Genomic DNA, 19,709 nt, shown 5'->3' on the forward strand with positions numbered 1-19,709 from the left:
GAATGTGAATTTATTCAGAACAGCAAGACAGAATATAGCTCCTTGAGAGAGTTAACGTCATAGAGAATTATTTAACTTCATCTTGACCATACTTCTTGAATAACTTTGATGGCACATTTTAAGTAAAAATAAAGGACAAAGAATGGTGATTGCAACTATTGGCTAACAGATTTCTGAATCAGATTGGTGCCAATGCTGAGGTCTTCCCTTTAACAAAATTTAATAACTTTTTACATAAAAAAGATAAAATTATATACAAAGCATTGTTGATTAATAAAGCATATAATTTTTAACAAAAATTTCACATCACTAATTGTCAACTAGCAAATATTTTTTTACCAGATCTGCAAACCATGGACGCCGTGGCCATTCCGGCGCTAACAGAACCACTTTGCCCAGATGAGCTTCTACATGACAATACCTTGCTGACCAATGGCCAAGGCGGAAACACAGGTGGTCCCTCGACCAGGGGAGGACTAGAGCATCTACTCCTTCTGATCCTGGTTCCCAGCGTCGAATGAACGAGGCTTTGGTATTGCGGAATGTCGCTATCAAGTCCACGCTTGGCCTGGTCCATCTATCTCATAAGAGGCAAAAGGTGTCATCTGAGAACTCCCACTCCCCAGGATCCAGTTGGTGGCAGCTGAGGAAATCAGCTTGAACGTTGTCTACGCCGGCAATATGAGAGGTTGCTATCCTGTCCAGGTGCGCTCTGCCCAGCTGATCAACTCCCGGGCTTCCATTGCCACCGGTTGACTCTTGGATCCCCGTTGCCGATTTATTTAGGCTACCGCTGTAGCATTGTCCGACAGAATTCTGACCAATCTCCCCCGCACCAAAGGAAGCAGGGCCTGCAGAGCCAATTGAACAGCCCTGATTTCTAACCTGTTGATCAACCACAAGGACTCCCTCATGGACCACTGACCCTATACCGCTCTCCCTTGACAAACCGCTCCCCAACCGGAGAGGTTGTCATTGGTGGTGACAACTGTCCAAGAGGGGATTTCCAAGTCCACACCCTGGCGCAAGTTGTCTGGGAAGAGCCACCACGCGAGACTGGAATGCGCAGATTCCGTAAGAGGAAGTGGAAACTGAAATTGTTCGGAAACTGGATCCCAACAGGAGAGTAATGCTGACTGAAGAGGTCTCATATGAGCAAAGGCCCACGGGACTAGTTCGAGAGTAGAAGCCATCGAACCGAGAACCTGCAAGTAATCCCAGACCCTGGGATGATGCTTGGCCAGCAACACACACACTTGAACCTGCAGCCTGGTCATCCACTCCTCGGTGAGGAAAACCTTGCCTAACCATGTGTCAAACAGAGCCCCCAAAAACTCCAAGGACCAGAAGGGAACCAGATGACTCTTGGCCTGATTGACTATCCAACCCAACGACTTCAAGAGCTGAAGTACTTGCTGCACCGCCGTCTGACAGAGGACCTCTGACTTCGCTCAATCAGCCAGTCATCCAAGTAAGGATGAACCAAAACACCCTCTTTCCAGAGAGCTGCAGCCATGACAACCATCACCTTGGTGAATATCCTGGGCACTGTCATGAGTCCAAAAGACAGAGCGCAGAATTGAAAATGATCGCCCAGGATTGTGAATGTCAGGTACATCTGGTGGTCGGGACAGATGCCTATGTGCAAGGCGCCTCAGTCAGGTCCAGCGAAGCTAGGAATTCCCCCTTGTGGACCAACACAATCACTGACCAAAGAATTTCCATTCAGAACCGAGGCACCCGGAGAGACCGGTTGACTTTCTTCAAATCAAGGATGGGTTGGAACGTGCCCTCTTTTTTGGGCACTACAAAGTAAATAGAATAGCGGCCTCTTCTCTGTTCTTCCGGGGGCACTGGCATGATGGCGCCTAACTCCCTGAGGCGCCTCAAAGTGTCCTGCGCCGCTAGATGTTTTTGTTCGTAAGAGCACAGGGAAATCAGAAAATGCTCCTGGAGGGGCCGAGCAAAATCTAAAGCATAGCCGTGTTTTATGATTTTGAGGACCCACTGGTCTGAAGTTAATTTGGTCCACTCCTCAAGAAAGAGAGACAACCTGCCTCCTACTACCAGAATAGAGGAGTGAACCGGCATCGCCTCATTGGGAGGGTTTGACCCCTCCTGCACCCTGGGTGGCCCCATCTCTGCCAAGGCGCCAGTCCCAAAAAGGCTGGTTCCAAGAATGCTGCCTGCCCAAGCCCTCGGGAAGAGGAGCTGGACTATCTGGAGGCCTGAAACTTCCGATTTCCTCGGAATCAAGAGCAAAGGGGAAAGGAGCCCCTCGCCTTGGGCTTATCCTCCAGCAGTTTATGGACCTTGTTCTCCCCCAGAGATTTAATCATGTCTTCCAAATCCTTTCCAAAAAGCAATTTGCCCTTGAATGGCAAAGAACCCAGCTGAGCCTTAGAAGAAACATCCGCAGACCAGTTCCTCAGCCAGAGGAGTCTGCGGGCTGTGATGCAGTGCAGCACTGCCGGGGTCAGGAACAGCCACGGCACCATAGGATGACGTCAGGTAATACCAGAGGCAGACAGCAGAGGGAGTTGCTGAGGACAAGAAAAACTACAACTCCCAGATTCTTAGAACCACCACCTGACCCGTGGGCAGAGCATGATATATATATGTGATATCTCGATCGAATGTCGGTATATAAAAACAATAAATAAATAAATGATGGGGAACAGGTGGCAGACTTAGAGGATAATGAGTCAGACACAGCTGAACCGATGGAGTTGGAGGAAGAAGACGTGCTGACATGGTGGCGATGGCCAGAAAAGGCCAGCTCCTCAGAGCAAGAGGAGAAAGGGATGGAGGTAGGTTCTGGGGGAGAGGAATCCTCCAGCTCACCCATGGATACAGAGTAGCCAGGAAGGGGAGAGGTACAACTTATACCTTAAAGGAAGCTGGGAGTAAGGGCTCTAAAGAGCATGTTGTGTTTGGTGTTCAAATAGAGGGTTTTTGACTTAAAAGGTAACTCTGATCAAGCACTAGTGGTAGGGGAGCTGGAGTGTTCGGGTGCAGGGCCATTTGTTCAAGCACTGAGCCCCCAAGAGCTGGTGGAGGTGGGGGGAGGTGAAGGAGTAAATGTAAAGAACATATTTATTGACTTATAAACTGTTTTTTGAAAAAAGCTGTCTCTCTGCATTATATTTGAATTGGGGGCGGTTTCACCCCCAACTCCATATAAGGGGATCCCTGAAAACCAGCAGAGCCAGGCCCTGCTGAGACCAGGACCCAGGGAGTTACGAGTGGCTGACTGACGCCAAGGAGAGAAGGGACTCGCGGAAGGCCCGATAGAGATGCAGAGGAGCGGCAACCCATAGCAGCGCTGGCGGTGAGCCGTTACAGGGCAGAAACAGCCAAAACCATAGACCTGCCTGAAGTGCAAAGAAGATCATATAGCACATCTGCGCTGCAAACCATCGCAGCCTCCAGCCGCCCAGCCTGAATAGCCTCCGCTTCCGAGAGGGATGCTCCCATTTGTAACTGCTGCACCCAGTGAAGACTTGCTCTCAGCGCGAAACTGCTACACATGGCAGTGCACAGCCTCAGAGCTGAAACCTCAAAGATCTTCTTAAGCTGCACCTCTAGCTTTTGATCCTGGATATCCTTAAGGGCCATCACGCCCGTCACCTGGATGGTGGACTTCTTGGTAACTGCTGATACTGCCGCATCCACCTTGGGAACCCTGAGGAGGTCCAGAGCCTCCTCTGGCAGAGGGTACAACTTATCCAGAGCCTGACTGACCTTCTAACCTAAGTCCGGAGTGTCCCACTCCCGAAATAATAGGTCAGTGACTGATAGGAAAGGACAGAGTCAGACCCTGGAGACCCACCATGACCTGATTCACAGCTCCCATCCGAGAGTCCTCCTGAGGGGCCTCAATCCCCAATTCTTCCAGAACTGCAGGAATAAGCGGATCCAGCTGGATCTTGCGGAACAAATGCACTACCTTAGGGTCATCCCCCTCAACCATCGGGGTGCCCGCCCACTGCCAAGTTTGATTCTGGTCGCCCAGATCTGGATCTGTCCTGAGGATCCTGCGGCCACGGCTCATCCGTCGCCGAAGCCTCTGACAAGTCCCCTGTGGGCTGAGAAGGTGCAGTCCTAAGGGGACGCCTAGGCTTTGCGACCCCCTTCTCCCTCTAGGGCCGAGACCCCCTCCTTGCCAGGAGCTGAGAGCACTGTGGCAGGCCTTAAACGAGCCCCTTTAACAGAATGCCGTCTAGCTGCCTTCCTAGCTTTAAAAGCCTTATGAAGCAGCAAGATGAACTAAGAGGAGAACAAAGAGGAGTCCGAAGCCCCCCCCCCCCCCGGGCCCTCCTCAGAAGAAATCGCCAAATCAGCAGGAAATCTGCGCCCCCCCCCCCTGGAGGGTGCCGGGCTGCAGGTATAAGGGAGGAGAAGCGTTCCCCTCCCCCACCGCGGTCCGCTTGTACGCTCTGAAGGCCAACAAAATGGCCTCCGTTCCCAGCACTCAGCGGGAATGGGGTCCTGATGACGGCTGACGTGCCGGACTAAGCCTCCCAGGCTCTTGGCGCACACTTAAATCGCCACCCGCAGAAGCTCCTGTAGTGCCCTTTCCCCCTGGAGCACAAGCCATTGCGCGAAAGTTGCACACGCGTGTTGCCATACACATGGCATCAGAGACGCCAAAAAAAATAACAATAACGGCGGGTAGATGGACCAGCAGCGGCAGAAGAAAGAAAGATAGCGCTGGGGGAACGGAGAGGTCCCAGTAGGCAATTGCAGCTCCTACCTGAAATTCAAAGGTCTTCTTGAATTTATTTATTTATTTATTAAACCTAAAGGCTCCCGAAAAAGACCTCTGGTTCTGACCCCTGGAGGGTGAGTGAAGCAGGCTCCCTGGTATCACCTCTGGCTGCTGCTAGGAGGGCAAGCCTACAAGGTCCCCAACCCTCTGCTCCACTGCCTCAACTACCAGGGGAGATGATCCCACCAGGACCTGAAAAATCCTGGGAGGCTCAGAAATCTTCACTCCTATACTTTTCTATCTATCACAGACTGTAGGATTTTGCACCTCCACCATCTGCTGGAGACAGAGAAATACTGACGGACTGTAGGTGGCACCTCGAGGCATAGGGCAGTGTCAGTCAAAAACTTCTCTGTCTCCATCTGCTGGAGGGGAGGCAAAACCCAGGAATCTGGACTGATCCAGGTACGTACAGGGGAGTGGGCTTTTGAAAATTGCTACAAATGTGTCATTGACTTGTTCATAGGATATTCACATGTAAGTGTCCTTTACGCGCGTAAATGGCTCTTTAGAATTGCTATGATAGCATGTTACCGTTACGCATGTAACTCCTTTTTAAAATGTCTTGCTTAGTATACAGAAAAACATGTTTTGTATGTATAAATCTTATTTTCTGCACATAAATCCCAAGTACAGGTACTGGCACTCAAGTTAAGTTAGGAGTACAAAGTTGTGCTCCTAACTCAGGTTACTTGGGATTTATGTTCAAAACATTTTTTGTACGCATGCTTCATATTTAACGTGCATAAACCAGGTTTTCAGCACATAAAATCCCAACTATAGGTCCTGGCACCAGAACTCCAGCTTCCACCTATAGACAAACATTAGTCCTGGAAACTTTACTCCACCTTTTCCTAGGTGTTAACTTTCCAGCACTAAGAAAACATGCAAAATATTGTTTGTGCACATAAACCATGTATAGTGTCCCTAAATCATGGCTCATGTCCATAAATCATGATTTATAAACTTAAACCATGATTTAGGAGAACAAACCATGGTTTATGTGTGCTATACATTTTTTATTGCTCACATTTTTGGGCCGGCATGCTTTTTTTTTTTTTTTTTTTTTTTAAAAGACCTGGAGGTGAATATTCAAAGCTGGCCATTTAAGTAACTTAGGACCTGATTCATCAAGGCATTTTCCCAATGACACAAAATGGGAGAAATGCCTTACTGAATCAGGCCCTTAGCCGATTTAACTTATCTGGTGAAATTACAAGATATATTCAGCAGCACAGCTTAGCCATATAAATTATAACCAGCTAAGTTTAGACCTGCTCTATGGCACATCTAACTTAGCTGCATAAGTTAAAGGCTAAAACTGAAAATCGGTAGTTAGCCACATAACTTATATGGCTAACTTGCTCCACCCCGATCAGTCCACTACATACCCACAAGTTATGCGGCTAAAATGTTAGCCGCATAAGTGATTTATGTGGCTAAGCGGTGGTCGCTACTTAACCACATAAACTATACTTGTGTGGCTAAATAGCGCTGAATTCTTTTTGAATATCAACCTCCTGATGTATTAGTCTATCATTAGCTTACTGCGCCAGGTTATAATTTTTTTTTTAGCGAACAAGTAAAGAAAACGTGCACAGAAGTTAAGCAGATTTTTTTTTACTTTTTATCATCACATCGGGCCCCATTTCTGTGACCCTCGGGCAAGTCACCATTTCCCTGAAACTCTGTCCCTTTCCCAGTGCTGCTGCACAATGCAAGCCACTCATGTGATGCAGAGTAGCTGCCTAATAACTTGAGACACAGCCTTCCCTTTCTTCGTCCTCTGCCTCTTCCGGCATGATTAAGCCATAGCTACAGAAAGGGCTTCCTGTTGTCTGTTGTGAAAGTTCATCTGCTATATCAACTCCTAGCATGAGATTGGCAGTGGCAAACTGTATCCAGACCGTCCCATTTCCCCACACTTAGAAAAAAATACATCCTCTCCTGCAAGTGTAGAGAGGGGACTCATTTGCTGCAAAATGTCACAGAAATGATAAAGGTGATAAAGGCTGTTGAATATGCCTTTGTGTATGACTGTTCTGCTACTCCCACCTCAGAGTAGCTGAAGTTCACTCTTTATGATCTATTAAAAAACAAACAATGCAATTTTAAACAACAACAAAAAAAAGAATCTAACTCCTCACAAGTTTTCTTTAGGTGTCTGTGCTGTATTCATGCGCTACTGTATTAGTGCAATGCCTGCATGGATGCTTTGATGAAGATTTGCTCTGCAGCCGTCCATGCCCTATTCATACTTTACATGCATCAGTGTGATTCCTGCATGGGGGCTCCACTGATCAGAACAACAGTGTCTCCCAAATTTTGTTCAAAAACCAGGAGAGCTTTACAAGACTTTGTAAATACTGCTCTCTCCTCAGCAATGAAATAAAGATCATAACAGAAACAAAGAGATTGAAGGGTAAAGTGTAATCATTCTATTTACCTGCTAATTGAAATTCTTTTTGTGAGTACTAATAGGATTGGGACTAGGACTACCACAATGCATTGCAGTGGATGAATAAAGGTCAACACAATTCATACAAGGCAACACCTTTCTCCTTGGTCTAAGTTAATCCATTTCTGGACTCGCTTGCTGGAGCTAGTCAAAACAGAAGGTGTAGGTGAAGGCAACGGATGATGTCACCTGAACACAAGAGATCAGACACCATCCTTTGCTTTTACCTGCTCATTCTGTTTTACACAGTAGTAACATAGTGGGTACTGGCAGAAAAAGACAAATCAGTTCAACCAATCTGCCCATTTATTCCTGTCCACTCTGCTAAGCGTACATCCCAGCTGCTGGCCACAGAGTGTGACACCCCTGCAAGATTTCTCTCCTTATCCAGGGCAGTTTTTTGTCTTCATCCTTTGTACTCCATGTTTCATTAAAGAGCATACAAGATTCCCTATTAGTTTCCTCCAGTACCCATATTTCCCTTATCTGTCCACAAGGAGAGTAATTTTCAAACAATTTTACCAGGGTAATTAAGCCGTTACTTGGGTAAAATCCACAATTTAAAACTGCCCTCCCCATCTGCATGTAAAAGTATTTTTACCTGCAAAGGGGTGAAGCAGGGGGAGGGCAGTGTCAGCAGACAACATGCAGAGATTGAAGCAGGTGCAAAGTCCACAGGACTAGAAATACCCATAGCAATGACCATCCCCAAATTGCAAAGGATTTGCTTACAGCTCCCTACATTTTATAAAAATTGCCCCCACTGCAACAATCCAAATAGCCACTACTACCAGCATAGCCAATAGGGATGTGAATTGTGTGCCCGATCGTCTTAACGATCGGGTTCGGCTGGAGGGAGAAAAAAATCTGATCGGTGGAGATGTGAATAGAAATCGGTTCCGATTCACATCGTTAATTTTTTTTTAGTGAGGCCCGACCCTTTAAAATTGACCCCTTACCTTCCCCCACCCTCCCAAACCCCCCCAAAACTTTTTACGAGTACCTGGTGGTCCAGTGGGGGCGCGGGGACCGATCTCCTGCTCTCGGGCCATCGGCGCCATTTTGGCTGCCACTCAAAAATGGCGCCGATGGCTCGATAAAAAAAAAAACCCACCCGACCCTTTAAAATGACCCCTTAGCTTCCCCCACCCTCCCGATCCCCCCAAAACATTTTAAAATTACCTGGTGGTCCAGTGGTGGTCCCAGGAGTGAGCTCCCGTTCTCGGGCCGTCGGCTGCCACTCATAAAGATGGCGCCGATGGCCCTTACCATGTGACAGGGTATCCATGCCATTGGCCGGCCCCTGTCACATGGTAGGAGCACTGGATGGCCGGCGCCATCTTTATGAGTGGCGGCGGCCACCGAACATAACACAGACAGATCCAACTACATGAGTGCTTGCATTTTCACTAGGACTTCTAGTTATTACTGTATTTGCAGCCTGCCAGATAGAGCCTAAAAAAAGGAGTGCAGCTTTTTAAAGTTAGTCAAGAAATATATTTAGTCCAATGAAAAGGTATCAACTTTTTTTTTTTTGGTTCATAGATGTTAGGGCAGGGGAAAAAATTGTGAAGAAGTGACAGAAAGAATAAGCTCAGTGGTTAAATGACTTGTCAGGGTCACGAAAGGGAAGTGACAGGTCTCAATAAATCCTTCTGCTTCTACCAGATTCCAACCTCCACCCCTTCCCCTATCTTTCCTCTGGCCCCAGACTACTAGTACCATACCTGGTGCAGCTCATCAGCTCTCGCCATCTGTTTCTGCCGACTGCGTTGGGCTGCGGCCCTGTTCTTCTCTCGCCGTTGCAACTTGTTTGCAGTTGTGCTGGGACTCTGGCAACCAAAACAAGCATTTCCCTCAGTCACTGAGCTGGCTACTCATATAAGACCACATAGAAATCAGGGAAAAATAAGGATTGTAAGGCTTATTAAAGAGGTCAGATCTTAGTTTTCTCATAAAAACATAAGATATGCCATACTGGGTCAGATCAAGGGTCCATCAAGCCCAGTATCCTGTTTCCAACAGTGGTCAATCCAAGTCACAAGTAACTGGCAAGTACCCAAACATTAGATAAATCACAAGCTACTATTGCTTATTAATTACCGTAATAGCAGTTTATGGATTTTTCCTCCAGGAACTTATCCAAACCTTTTTTAAACCCAGTTACTCTAACTGCTGTAACCACATCCTCTGGCAATGAATTCCAGAGCTTAACTATGCTTAACTATGCTCATTTAAAACAAATCGAAGAAAGAATTTTCTTCGATTTGTTTTAAATGAGCTACTTGCTAACTTCATAGAGTGCCCCCTGGTCCTTCTATTATCTGAGAGAGTAAATAACAGATTTATATTAACTGTTCAAGTCCTTTCATGATTTTGTAGACTTCTATCATATCCCCTCCCTCCCCCCCAGTCACCTCTTCGCCAAACTAAACAACCTAACTTCTTTAGCTTTATCTCAAAGGGCAGCCGTTCCATACCCTTTATCATTTTGGTCGCCCTTCTCTGCACTTTCTCCAGTTCAACTATATCCTTTTTGAGATAAGGTGACCAGAAATGCACACAGTATTCAAGGTGTGGTCTCACCATGGAGAGATACAGAGGCATTATGACATCCTGTTTTATTTGCCATTCCTTTCCTAATAATTCTAACATTCTGTTTGCTTTTTGATCACCACAGCACACTGAGCTGACGATTTCAATGTATTATCTACTATGACACCTAGATCTTTTTCCTGGGTGGTAACTCCTAAGATAGAACCTAACATTGTGTAACTACAGCAAGGGTTATTTTTCCCTATATACATCCCTTTGCACTTGTCCACATTAAATTTCATTTGCCATTTGGAAGCCCAATTTTCCATTCTTGCAAGGTCCTCCTGAAATTTATCATAAGCTGCTTGAGATTTAACTACTTTGAGCTTCCTGTTTGCACCGAGATTCTGGAAAGAGACTTCCGGGGTTGGCTCTTCCATTTTGTGAACTAGGAGGTCACCTAGTTCACACTCCCTCAAAATTTGAGGGAGTAGCAAAAAAAAAAACAAAAAACAAAACCAAAACAGAAACTTCTGGGTGCTGCCTGCCCATTCTTAGCACTGCTAACATTCTTAAAACTCATGGGACAGCTGATCTTGTGCTTCATGAGATCAACTGTCAGGATAATGGATAAACCAGCCCATGAGTTTCAAAATGCCTGCATTGATGGAATGGAGCCATTGGGACAACTGATCCCACCAGTGACCGAAAAGGAATAGAGCTCTGTGACGGCTGGGGACCTCATCCCGCCAGCCACTGAAGGTGGAAGTAGGCCCAGGGCTGCTGGTTGACCTCATTCTACCAGTAGTCAAAGAAAGGAGAAGACCCGGGGCTTCTCTCATTAGGAAGGGAAAAAGAGTAAATGAATGCTCAGTTGGTGGGGAGTGGGGAACTGAGAGGATGCTGGGCAGGTGGAGGTTGGCGAGATAAAGGATACTTGGCATTGTGGAAAGGGTACAGAGTGTGGGTGGGAGGGGAGAAAGACGGTTGGGTGAGGTGAGAAGAGGCATGATGCTGGGCAGAGATAGGGATGCTGGGCCAGAGCTGCTATCAATAGGTAGGGGTGTAAGCAGGAAGGTGCAAACTGAAGGTTCGCCTAAGGTTTCTAATTTCCATTACTCCAACCCTGGAGGCTTCAGTCTAGCCCTGATTTTAGAACACTCACAGACAGTGCATTGTAGGATAAAAAGTCCCTGCTTCTATCATTTGAAATCAGTACTGCATGTACCATAATGCACCACAACTGACATGCAGAAACAAGGTCATCAGACAGTATTAGAAACTGTTTCAGCAATAAGGTTATTTGTCACCGGATTACCGAGGTGGATATTGGCCAGATTACCTGGTTGGATCATGCTCCCATATGGATAGACTTACAGATAAGGGGTATAAAGTCTGGAAAAAAATATTGGAAATGAAATGACACCCTATTAGAAGATGAGGACTTTTGTTCCCCCCATATCGCACGACATTCAAGAATATGAGCTTATCCATAGGGAGGGAAAAGCAAGATACTTCCCTCGAATGGGAATGCTTAAAAGCTGTAATTAGGGGGAAATTAATATCCTGGCTACTTAAAAAAAAAAAGGAGAAAACCGCCTTAAAAACGAAATTGATGGCAGATATTATTACTCTAGAGGCGTCTCATAAGCGAACCCCTAATCATTCTATTTTCCTAAAATTACAGGAAGCAAGAAATGCGCTAAATTCCTTGGAAACGGACTCCATCTCACTGTAACTCAATTTACTTAAACAAGAACACTTTGAATGGGGAAATAAGGCCAGTCGACTTTTAGCCAGAAAACTGAAACAAAAAATAGCCCAGAACCAAATCACTAGGATTTGAGATTTAGATGGGTCTTTACTGACTTCCCCTAAAGACATCCAGCATAGATTTACTAAATTCTATGGGGGATTATATGGAGCGGATCATACCGTTCAGGAAAGTCAGATAGACTCGTATTTATATAATATAGATCTTCTGAATAAAACACAGGAAGATAAACAATTCTACAATTCTTTGATAAAGAGATAACCCAATTCGAGGTATTACAGATCTTAAACCAAATAAGGCCCCAGGTTTAGATGGATACATGGCCCAGTTTTATAAAAAATTTGCACAGGATTTAGTCCCCTTCTTGTTAGCTATGTTTAACTCTTTACGCAAAGGAACCTCTTTATACCCAGGATCTAAAGTGGCCAGTATTACCATTCTGGCTAAACCAGGCCGCAATCCTTTTGTTACTGATCTGGCAGTGGACCCTTGGTCCGAAGTAGAGTTAGCGCTACCTAGGAAGGTAAACCCTCTTAGGTCCCTACCATCGGAAGGTGAGGCCTGATGATGTAGACGTGGAATGAAGACTTCACCCTGGAAGCCCGTGATTCCCCTAGGAGGAGCCCGTGGGAACCCGACCGCTGGGAGTTAGGAGACTCCCTGGAGACCGAAGAAGATCTGGATGCAGGCGCCTCCTGCAGGTCGTGTAATCCAGATAGTTGGCGCCTCCAGCAGGTCGAAGTCAATTCCAGTGTAGATATCCGGAGAATGGTCCGAAGCCAGTCTGAGGGTCTAAGCCAGAGGAATGGTCGGAAGCCGGTCCAGGGTTCAAAGCCAGAGGAATGGTCAGAAGCCAGTCCAGGGTTCGAAGCCAGAGGAATGGTTGGGAGCCGGTCCAGGGTTCAAAGCCAGAGGAATGGTTGGGAGCCGGTCCAGGGTTCAAAGCCAGAGGAATGGTCGGGAGCTGGTCCAGGGTTCAAAGCCAGAGGAATGGTCGGAAACCGGTCCAGGGTTTGAAGCCAAAGGAATCCGTCCAATGAGAGGAGAATCAGGAACAAGGACCAAGAAGAACAGGAACCATGCGAGCAGGCAGCGGACCAAAAACTCGAGGCACAGGAACACACAGGACCAACAGCCAAGATACCAAGGCAAGGTCTGAGGAGCAGACCTTGCCTTAAATACAGGAAACCAGGAAGAAGTCCTATAGAGAAGCCATGACCATTTCCTGTCATGGTCCCTTTAAATTACCTCAGCGTCCGCGCGCATGGCTCTAGGAGACCCGGCAGGGGTGGAGTCAGCAGAAGAGGCGGCCATCTTGGAAGTGGCACAGCCGCGAAGAAACTTCAGCGGCGGCTGCCGGCTCCCGCGGGTAAGTGGCCAGCCCTAGTCACAGACCGCCGCAGCCGTTGGCCGTAACACCTTTGGAATGTGGATCGTATAGACCCATTTCTTTAATTAATTTGGACCTAAAGATTTTGGCCAAAGTATTAAAGAGTAAAGGCTAAATTAATACACCCTGATCAGGCGGGCTTTATCCCAGGGAGGATGGCATCTGATAACGTGCGCAAGATCATTAACCTTATTTGGTGGACAAGGAACCAACACATTCCAGCAGTATTGCTTTCAATCAACGCTGAAAAAGCATTTGATATGGTGCATTGGCCATTTTTGTTTCACACCCTGAAAAAAATGAATTTTGGGCCCTTTTTTCTTAGCTGCTTGCACCAGCTTTACAAATCTCCAAAAGCACGTGTAAAGGTTAATGGATCTTATTTAGATCCCTTCCCTATTCAGAGGGGTACAAGGCAGGGTTCCCTGCTATCCCCATTACTGTTCGCTTTATTTTTAGAGCCCCTGGCTTTTCAGGTTCGTGTCTCATACAGGCTCTTTGCAGATGACATTTTATTTACTTTGTCCAATCCACAACAATCTTTGAAGAGAGTAGTAGGCACGATGGCAGAGTTCAGCTCCATTTCTGCTTCATATTAAATCTTGACAAGTCTGAGGTATTAAACATCTCTGTCCCTTTGGAGCAATTACCATCCATGAAACGGGCATTCCCAACAGGCATTCCCGTTCAGATGGGCTGAAAAGAAGATAAAATACCTGGGCATTATGCTTAGCAGTAAGATTGAAGAGTTGTTTGGCCTGAATTATTACTCCTGGGAGAATTCTGCGCACAAAAACTTAAAATTTTGCAAAATTCTGCAAACTTTATATTGGTCCAAATAACACAATTTACATGACAGTCTTTAAGTAATTACATTTTAAATTAATACAGAAAAAAAAGTTATTATTTAAAGATGCAGAATTTTAAATATTTTGAGCAGAATTTCCCTAGAAATTCACTGTAAAAGTGTCCCTTCCACTTGCTCTCCCTACTCCCCTGGCCACTTTGCCCTCTCAGGCCCCAACTCCTCCACCTGTCAGTATCTTTCCCCTCCACCTCTAGGCTTAATCCCTTCCACTCTATTGCCAGTCCCAGAGTTTGACCCCATTCTCAGTACTGCCCCTCACACAAGCTTCTTCTGTCCCTCCCTCTATCACACATATGCTCCCTCTCTCTAATACACATACACACACCCTCATACAGGCTTCCTCACACACACACACACACATCCCCTCATACAGGGCCCTCTTTCTTGCATACACACCCACACAAGCTCCCTTTCTCTCTCACACATACATCCTCACATAGGCTACCTATGTCTCTCTCTCTCACGCACTCCTTCACACAGGCTGTCTCTCACACATACACAATCCCTTCACACAGGCTAGCACCCTCACATACACACGATCCCCCAATCTCTCACACACATACACACTCCTTCACAATCTCCTCATATAGGCTCCCTCTCTGAAACCCACACTCAAGCATCCCTCCCCGATCTCTTACCTCCCATGCTCTCTCTCACTCTTCCCTCCCCCCCCTCTCCTCATATAGGCTCCCTCTCTCTGAAATCCACACTCAAGCATCCACCCCCCCCCCCCCCGCTCTCTTACCTCCCATGCTCTCTCTCACCCTCTCCCTCTCCTCGCTCACACACACATTCTCTCTCACCGGGGCCTTCCATCTTCGCCGCGAGTGGAGCACATTCCGTTTGCGGCACACGAAGGCCTTCCATCTTTGCTGCGAATGGAGCGCGTTCCCCAGCACATGCGGGACGTGCTCCATTTGCGGCATGCCGGGGTCTCCTCTGCTATTTTCTGTGCAGAATCTGGCAATTCTGCGCAGAAAATGGCAATTCTGCACAGGGGGAATTCTGCGCAAATTCTGCACTCCACAGTAGGGCAGAATTCCCCCAGGACTAAATTATGTACCATTGGTATCTGGTATATTTAAAGAGTAAGATACCTGGTCTGCGTTCCAATTATCATGGCTGGGCAGAATAGCATCAGTAAAAATGAATGTTCTACCGAGATTTTGTTATATTTTCCAATCATTACCTATTCACATATCTACTGCTGCTTTAAAATGCTGGCAGAAATGCATTTTCGCATTTGGAAGCGAAAACTACCCAGGGTGGCCAGTAGTATAGGGCCGGATTTTAAAAGGGTTACACACGCCGGGCCTATTTTAAAAAGGCCCGAAGACGCGCGTAAAGCTCCGGGATGCATGTAAGTCCCGGGGCTTTACAAAAGGGGCGGTCCGGGAGCGGGGGCGGGGCCAGAGGTCTCAGACAGAGCGGCCATTGCCGCTGTGTCAGAGGATCGTGTGCCGGCAGGGTGCTGGCACGTGCAACTTCCGCCTGCCCAGAGGCAGGCGCAAAAGGTAAAATAAAAATTTGGGGGGGGGGGGGGATTAGAGTAGGGCTAGGGGGAGGAAAGGGGTGGGAAGGTCAGGTTAGGGGAGGGAACTGGGGAAGGCAGCGCGGCTTGGCGCGCACAAGGTGCACAACTGTGCACCCCCTTGCTCGCGCCGACCCCTGACCAACATCACTGCGCCAGGTCTTTCGTAGCTATTACAATGAACAAGAAGAGCCAACTCTAAGTGGAGGTGGGCAGGTTTTGTGAGGCTTTATATCCTGCTGTCCCCAGAGAACACATTAACAGGTAAGCAATTTTTGCTTTCTCCAAGGACAAGCAAGATAAGTCCACACCAGTGGGGAATCCTTAGCAGCAGTCTGCCCCAAATGAAAACGGGAAAACCAATCAGATAAACATTGCCAACAGAAAAGACTATTTTTTATGTGGTAACAGCAATTTTTTTGTATACGGGTAGCCTGGAAAACAAAGATAATGGGTATTTGGAGAGATGGAGCTAGGCTTTACACGTCAGTCACTGCAGGGAGTCCCTACCCAAACAATAGAAAGATGTGAATTTGTGGAGAGAACTCCAAATTGCAGCTTTACAAATCTCCTCCATGAAGGTTGATCTTAGGTGGGCCATCGGCGCTGCCATGGCTCTAACATCATGAGCCTGGATGTGACTCACCAGATTCAAGCCTATCTGAGCATAACAGAAAAAGATGCCATCTGCTAGCCAATTTAGAAAGGGTGCACTTGGCAATAGCAGTTCAAGGTTTGTTGGGGGTCAAATGAAACAAAACCTGAATGGGCTTTCTAAGAGCTTCAATCAGCTCCAGGTCGAATGCCAAGGCTCTCCTGCAAGCCAAACTGTGTATTTATTTATTTATTTATTTATTTATTTATAGATTTTTTTTTTATACCGGAGTACGTAAGTAACATTACCTCGGTTTACATTCAAACAGTAATTCAGCATTGCGCTTTACAATATAACTTAGTAACTGAACGAATACAATACCATGTATAACTTTGTATTAATAGAATATAAACAATAAATGAGAGACTGTGGAAATTAGGAAGAGTAGAAGAAGATTTAGTTCATTAATAGTAGGCTTTTTTAAATAACCATGTTTTAAGGTTTTGTTTAAAGTTTTTGTGACAAAGTTCCTGGCGTAATTCAGAGGGCATGGTGTTCCATATTGTTGATCCAGCAATAATGAAAGATCGTTCTTTTGTACTAGAGAGTTTAGTCAGATTGGGTGCTGGGATCTTTAGTTTGGCTAAATTCTGGAATCTCGTTGGGCGGGAAGAAGTTTTGAATTGTAGTTGATCTGTGAACCAGAGCATCTCTCTATTTTGAATGGCTTTATGTATCAGCGTCATAGATTTATAAATTATCCTAGAAGCCACGGGTAGCCAGTGCAAAGACTGAAGTGCTGGGGTGATGTGATCATGGCGGCTTGTGTCGGTGATAATGTAGGCAGCTGCATTTTGCAACATTTGCAAAGGTTGAATGGAGGCTTTAGGAAGACCCAGTAGCAGAGAACTGCAGTAATCAATCTTTGATAAAATAGTTGCTTGTAAGACTGTGCGGAAGTCATATTGGTATAAAAGAGATTTAATACGTTTAAGCGTGTGTAGCTTAAAGAAACCATTTTTGACCGTATCCGCGATGAATTTTTTAAATGTGAGATTGCTGTCAATGATGATACCAAGGCTGCGTACATGCTGTGAAATAGTGGAATTGTCTTGTGAAATACCAGAGTAGATCAGTGTTGTATTTTTTGGAGGTGAAATTATGATAAGCTCAGTTTTATTGGTATTGATAGCCAATTGGTTGTCTGTGAGGATTATTTTAATTTCTAATAAAGCTGCCTTCCAAGTACTCAGGGCATTTGTGATTGTGCTGGTAATAGGTATGAGAATTTGAACATCATCTGCGTAGATGAAGTGTTGAAGACCCATTTTTGAAAGTAACCGGCATAGAGGCGTAAGGTAAACATTGAATAATGTGGAGGAGAGAGATGATCCTTGGGGGACTCCTTGAGAGAGGTTTCTTGGCTTGGATTCTCTTCGTCCACATCTAACGCTGTATGTTCTGTTGCTCAGGAATGACTGAAACCATAGTAATGCCGATCCAGAGATACCTATTTCAGAGAGGCGGATAATAAGGGTGTTGTGGTTTACCGTGTCGAAAGCAGCTGATATATCAAGAAGGGCGATGAGGTATGATTTGCCAGCATCTAAAGCTTTTAGTAGCACCTCAGAAAGTGATATCAAAAGTGTTTCCGTGCTACGGTACTTTCTAAATCCTTTTCACCTTTGTAGATTCCTAGCATGCCCTCCCGGAAGAGGGAGTGAAGATGGGAGTTGTATTGGAATTCAAAAGGGCATGGGATAAACACTGTAAATCCCTAGAGGATGATAATGAAGAAATAGGGTAACCTATATTAACTTTGAGGTCAATATTCAAAATATTCATTTAGACAGATCACTCACTAGTTATCCATCTAAACACCTAAATGCAGCATATTCAGCTGCTTGTCCAGCTAAATTATAGCCAGTTAACTAGGCTTCTGAGCCGGTCTAACGTTATCTGGCCTACTGAACCAGATATCATCAAAAGATACAGCGTACAGTTATGCTTCCAGCGCTGCCTATCAGAAGCAGCACTTGAGCTGTCAGGAGTGGGTAAGGCCCTCATTCCTGGCAGGGATGGATTTTAGTCATCAGGGGATGGGGGGTAGGGGAGCCTATTTATTGTGTGACGGGGTGAAGTCCGGAGGGGTTCCAATTGCAGCAATTTTTATTAAATCAGGCAAAAGTTGCAGCAGGGTAGGGAAGGGATTGTTCAAGTTTTAAGGCTGCAGGGTGCTGGGCCTGACAGGGCCATTTTTGTTTAAGGGAGTGGGAGGCTCACATTCAGGCCACGAGCCCTTTTATTTTTTTTTTGGGGGGGGGGGGGGAATGACACTGACAATGCTACTTAACTGCATATCTTTGAAGATATGCAGTTAAGTAGAAAGTTAACCGGCAACACAAGACTGGATAACTTGCAAACCTAACTTGCGACATTCAAACCTAGCCGGTTAGGTGTTTTATTTATCCAGCTACATGTAGCTAGATAACTTTAAGCCAGTATCTTCATCAGGATGTTTATCCCGCTGAATATACAGGACAAGTTATCTGGCTAACTTTAGCAGCAGTTACTACCATAAGCAATGCTGGGCGGACTGGATGATCATTTACTATGTTACTGTGTGGCCTGCAAATGTTGGTAGACTGATTAAGGTGGAACTTAGGATGCATGTGCAGAACCACCCTGTTAAAAAAGTATAAGGTGGATAAGTCACTAGGGCAGGGGTAAGAATGTCAGATCCTCAATCCTGAAAAAAGGGACTTTCTAGTACTCAAGAGGGATCAGGGCTTAAAGCTCGCAGCTGACGTTTTCTTCATCAGCCGTCCTGGTCAACTCGGGGTAAGCGTTTTAACACGTACTTTATTTCAAAACAATCCCGGTTGTCCGTCACCACTCCTATTTTTCTACATGTATTACAAAAAAGCACAAATCCCCTCATGTGAACAGTAAACTGAAAAAAACTTCCTCTACTCTTACCTCTAACAAATTGTAATTTGCCCAACATATCGACAAAAACACTCACCCGTACCGCCATCATCGCGGCATCTACCGGTCTCACGGAATCAGTTGATAGCGAGGCTATCTGCACAAAATCCTCCATACTTATACCACTCCCCTTACTTCAAAAACATCCAATCACATGCTATCTATTCTTCAGCATCCAATCACGTCCTACCCGAATTGTTGTCATAGTGTGGATTCTGTTTGTTAATCTTGCTAAGCTTAATGTTGCTGACTATCAAGGTGGATTATGGGATTCATCTTGGTTTGATGGTATCTTCAATGGATTTGGTCCCTGGTTTTCAAAACTAGGAGCTGGTTTGAAAGTTTTTATCTGCTTTCTCATGATATTCCTATGTATTGGACTTTTGATATGCCTTTGCCTACCATGCATATGCCTCTGCTTTCGACGATTTGGATCTTCCATCGCTGCAGCCATACCCAAGATGCCTGAACTGAAAATTATGGTCAATTCTTCATCTGCAGTACAAGATCAAGTAACTACTATCCGTCAGTGTTTAATGATGGACATACATGAGTTTCCCCATGAATTAAATGGGTAGGGAACAATAGTGGGGGTTAGCCAACGACAGATAAGATTCCTTCATCTACGACTAGCTTAGGATGTAAGGGACAACCTAAGACAGGCACCCACGGCCCCACCCATGTGAAGGGTTCCTAGGTGTAACCCTTCAAGAGGGGGTATGTATGTTATATTATGCACTAACTTTCTGAAGTACCTCATCTCTGCTGTATTCAAGAATGCTAGTTTTAGATTAAGACT

General features: G+C 45.8%; 1 protein-coding gene across 2 annotated transcripts in view; it reads right to left on the reverse strand.

Annotated features, from left to right (window-relative positions):
- The window catches only part of BATF2 (basic leucine zipper ATF-like transcription factor 2), a 67,594-nt gene that overhangs the window by 5,968 nt on the left and 41,917 nt on the right, over positions 1–19,709 (reverse strand). For both annotated transcript variants that reach the window (XR_003858362.1, XM_029614107.1), the window contains one exon: positions 8,957–9,061. Coding sequence is in view for 1 of the 2 variants with exons in the window: in XM_029614107.1 (XP_029469967.1) it covers positions 8,957–9,061 (105 nt within the window). In the remaining variant the exon portion in view is untranslated. The remainder of the gene's footprint in view (positions 1–8,956; positions 9,062–19,709) is intronic.

The sequence above is a fragment of the Rhinatrema bivittatum genome, chromosome 8 (genome assembly GCF_901001135.1).
Source record: "Rhinatrema bivittatum chromosome 8, aRhiBiv1.1, whole genome shotgun sequence".
NCBI lineage: Eukaryota > Metazoa > Chordata > Amphibia > Gymnophiona > Rhinatrematidae > Rhinatrema > Rhinatrema bivittatum.